The sequence below is a fragment of the Halyomorpha halys genome, unplaced genomic scaffold (genome assembly GCF_000696795.3).
Source record: "Halyomorpha halys isolate HHAL.00 unplaced genomic scaffold, Hhal_1.1 Scaffold1948.1, whole genome shotgun sequence".
Classification (NCBI taxonomy): Eukaryota; Metazoa; Arthropoda; class Insecta; order Hemiptera; family Pentatomidae; genus Halyomorpha; species Halyomorpha halys.
The window spans coordinates 31487-35262 of NW_027110239.1; the positions used below are offsets into that span (position 1 = coordinate 31487).

At 30.2% G+C, this 3776-nt stretch overlaps 1 protein-coding gene across 1 annotated transcript in view; it reads right to left on the reverse strand.

Annotated features, from left to right (window-relative positions):
- Herp (Homocysteine-induced endoplasmic reticulum protein) overlaps positions 1–3776 on the reverse strand; it is a gene marked incomplete in the record, with an annotated part of 44131 nt that overhangs the window by 25594 nt on the left and 14761 nt on the right. Inside the window, 2 exon segments of the mRNA XM_067048370.1 lie at positions 1581–1740; positions 1826–1932. Of these exon segments, the coding sequence (XP_066904471.1) occupies positions 1581–1740; positions 1826–1932 (267 nt within the window).

Here is a 3776-nt window from a genome sequence, read left to right on the forward strand (position 1 = left end):
CCGGTTCCTCCGAGGATATCCCCTTCTGTAATAAAAATATCCTGGTATTCCAAGTATCAGCGAAAGCCAAATGACAAAAAAGAGAAGAAGGAATAAGAAGTAACACATGTGAACTGCTGTAACATACTATCTTTATTGGGTTCGGTACATCTCTTTATATACATGCGATCAGCTGATCTCCTCAGTCAGCTGACATCGAAGTAACAGCTGACTAAGACTGTAACTCCCCCCACCAGTTTACGAACAATCCTTGTAAACTTCAACTATACAATAAATTAATATAAAATACAACAAAAATAACTATTTACAATAAAGTATATACAATAAAGAAAGCAAAAGATGGACACTCCTCATGATTGCTTATTACAAACTAAAAGTAAAGCAAAACAAAAATAAAATCATGAATTTATACAATTAAAAAAAATGCAACGTAATTTATTCAGTACATCGCCATAATCAAAGATAAATTAAGAAAAGATAACACAACAGATAAGTTTAGATGAGGACACTCTGGATTACTCTTGCACAGGTGTTTCGGTCAGTGGGACTTTAAGTTGTTCAATATGAATGGTCCTGCGGTTTTTGGGTTCTCTAATGCTCTCAATAGTTACAACATTATGTTCACTTATTATTATCACCCTAAATGGTCCCTCGTATCGCTGTATCTCCTTACCCCTGTTTGATCCCAACTTTCTATATACAATTGTCCCAATTTTTATCATTCCCTTCCTATCTGTGAGGTTTAAATTATCCCGAGCTACTCTCCTAGTTTTTTCAATTTTCAAATAAACAAGCAAGTATATGAACAAGTATTCATTTGGATATATAAAGAAAAAGTGACAAGGCATTTTGTGAGTGTAAATAATCTTAAAAAATGCAAGAATTCTGAAAATAAAGTAAGAAGCCTCAAAACATTAAGAATGTTCAACATAAATAAAAAAAAATTATAAAGAGCAGATTTTATTCATAGCATAACTATATAATCTTCCAACATAAAGAAAAAATATATTTTTCCTTGTTAACTATTTTAGTTACTTATATTATGTATTATAAGTCACATATTTTAATATTTCTATATTTCATATTGTTTTAGAAATTTTTGCTATTAAAAAATCACTCAGAATTTTCCTTCATCTAAACAAAGCAAGGTATGATTCAGCAGTTGATTGAAATTAGAATGAGTCACAAACTGTGAACAAAAGGGTTTGGCCTCTCTTCCCATCATATTACAAAAAAATCAGGAGGGCTAATATACAACCAGTATTGGTTTACTGACTGTGTTATTTTTATTGCAACTCAAATTCAATATAATTTATTGTAAGAAAAAAATTATCTACCTAATGAATAAAATACTTTTTAAGTGTGGTGAAACAAGTTATACATCTAAACATAAATGATAACAATGGTCAAACTTTAAATAAACAGCAAAATAATAGAATTGGAAATTGTTTTGTACTTAAATGACAGCTTGGTATTTCATGAAAAAAATGTATTTAAAAATGGTCATTTGATATTTTAAGTTTTAATAGGAAATTTGATCAAACTCTCCCATATATGAAATAAATAAATAAAATACTTACAAGATTAATCCCATGGCTATGACCATAATGAATCTTTCAGGAGAGGAGTAAAAATAAACTACAGTAAAAAGTATGAAGAGTCTACTTAGAATGTAAAACCATTCTAACCAATCTCTATTAGCACGAAGTTCTTCTCGCCCATCTTCACCTTCGTCTTCCACTAGAAAATCCATTAGTAATGATTAATATAGTTACTAGTAGTAATAATATAAACAAAGAATAATGTAAGTAAAATTAATATCCACCTCTTTCATTAGCTTGAGGTTCACGGTTATTTTGATAGGTTGAACTTTCATTAACTGAAGTGGGTGGGTTGTTTCGATTACCTATTGTTCCCATCCTATTGGCCATACTAAAATTCACATTATATATTCAAATAAATAGTAAACTTTAATATTATCAAAAATTAGTACTATAAGTAAATATATTTAGTAAATTTAACACAAAAATTGTCTTAATACATAGAATATATTATTGTTTATTAAATATAAAACATGTAAAAAATTCATAATTAATTGGCAATAAAAATCAAGAAATTTTAAAATGAACTGGGGGAAACATTTTTGAAAATTAGTAATTTTTCAATTAAAAATGCTCAAATTTGATTTTCATTATTAATCCTTATCAGTCATAGGTCACCTCTCACTTGACAACAGTACTTTGTCGCTGCGGGAGTGAAGATTGTATGGACGTAAGATATGATAAGGTGAAACATGTCAAAACTCGCTTCGTGTGAAATGCAGGCACTGCTGCCTTATTATTAGAAGTGCTGTCGATGCAGTATTTTTTTACCTTATTTTTGGGTATTTTTCATCTTAGCAGGTAATTGGTGGATTTTGGGTAAAATGGCTTTATGTTATATGTAGTGCACTAGTGTAGTGTGACACTAGTCCTTCAACTAGTTTTTTAAGTTAATCTTTAAAAACTTTTTCTACTACTAACAAGTTATTATTTCCTCTAAATTTTGAATTTCAGAATATAGGCACCTTTTGGGGCCCATGACATATTTATTTTTGGAACCCAGGATAGATTTATTTTTGAGGCCTCGAGTGGATCCATTTTTAGGGTCCAGGGCTGATTATTTGGACTTTAGAACATTTCAATGATCAATACTATTTAACAACAGGGTTATTATTATTGAGACCTATGATTGATATATTTTGGACTATCAGGTGATTTATTTTTGGGGTCCAGGGGGGTTATTTTTGGGATCCCGGCCTGATACAATTTTAAGATCTTGGGCAAATGTATAAGTACAATGTTTTACAATCTTCATTAAAGTGGGTAAGGTTGATATGTTGCAACAGTTCACTGTTAAGGAGTATACATATGACAGTTAAAGTGACTATCAGTCTATTGATATTACTCGTACTATTAACGATCATGCTAGACCCAATGTGACATTACTCTAACTATAAAATAGTTACACCATGGTAGTGGCTAACACTAATAAACACAATAATAATAATAACGGAAACTGTACTGTCAAGGTGTATACATGCGATAGTCCATGTGATAGTTGATTCACTGGCATTAATGTACCACCAACTATCATGCCAGAGCTAGTATGAGAATAAAATCATGACTGTACCAATCATATAGTTACAGTTATAACAATTCTCCCAGAGTGCGTAAAGTGGAGGGTATTTTTTTGTAGGGAGAATCGGCAGCACTACTTATTAGTTAAGTATCTGCAACAGAGCAATTGAGATCTCCAGTTATTTATCAAAAATGTTATTGGGAGTGTATAAGTTAAAATATTGCATAAGTAAATAGATTTATAAAGTTCAAAAAATAAATTTAATTAGCTTGGAAGGAGTATAAAAATCCATTAAGGCAGCAGAAACCAGAACGATCGTAGCTAGTGGAAGGGAGGTGTTACAGCTCTTCTCACCATTCTGAATGCAAGCTATAAAAGTGACCTCCTTGACCATAGCTTATCGTCATATGTGCTTCCAAGCCACAACAGCTTGATGATAATTTGTTGTCAACTGTGGTCAAAGTGTTGAACTGAATAAGTAGATTTATGTTTTTTAATAAAGCATAATTCTATATTTTAATTTATCTTATATACAAATAAAATTACACAAAAAAACAGTTAAATAGTTTTTATTAAGTAATACAAGTATCAAACTTCTAAATAAATTTCAAATTAAATTATTCTTGTAACAAAAAAAAAAAATGTTTGTTCATTTA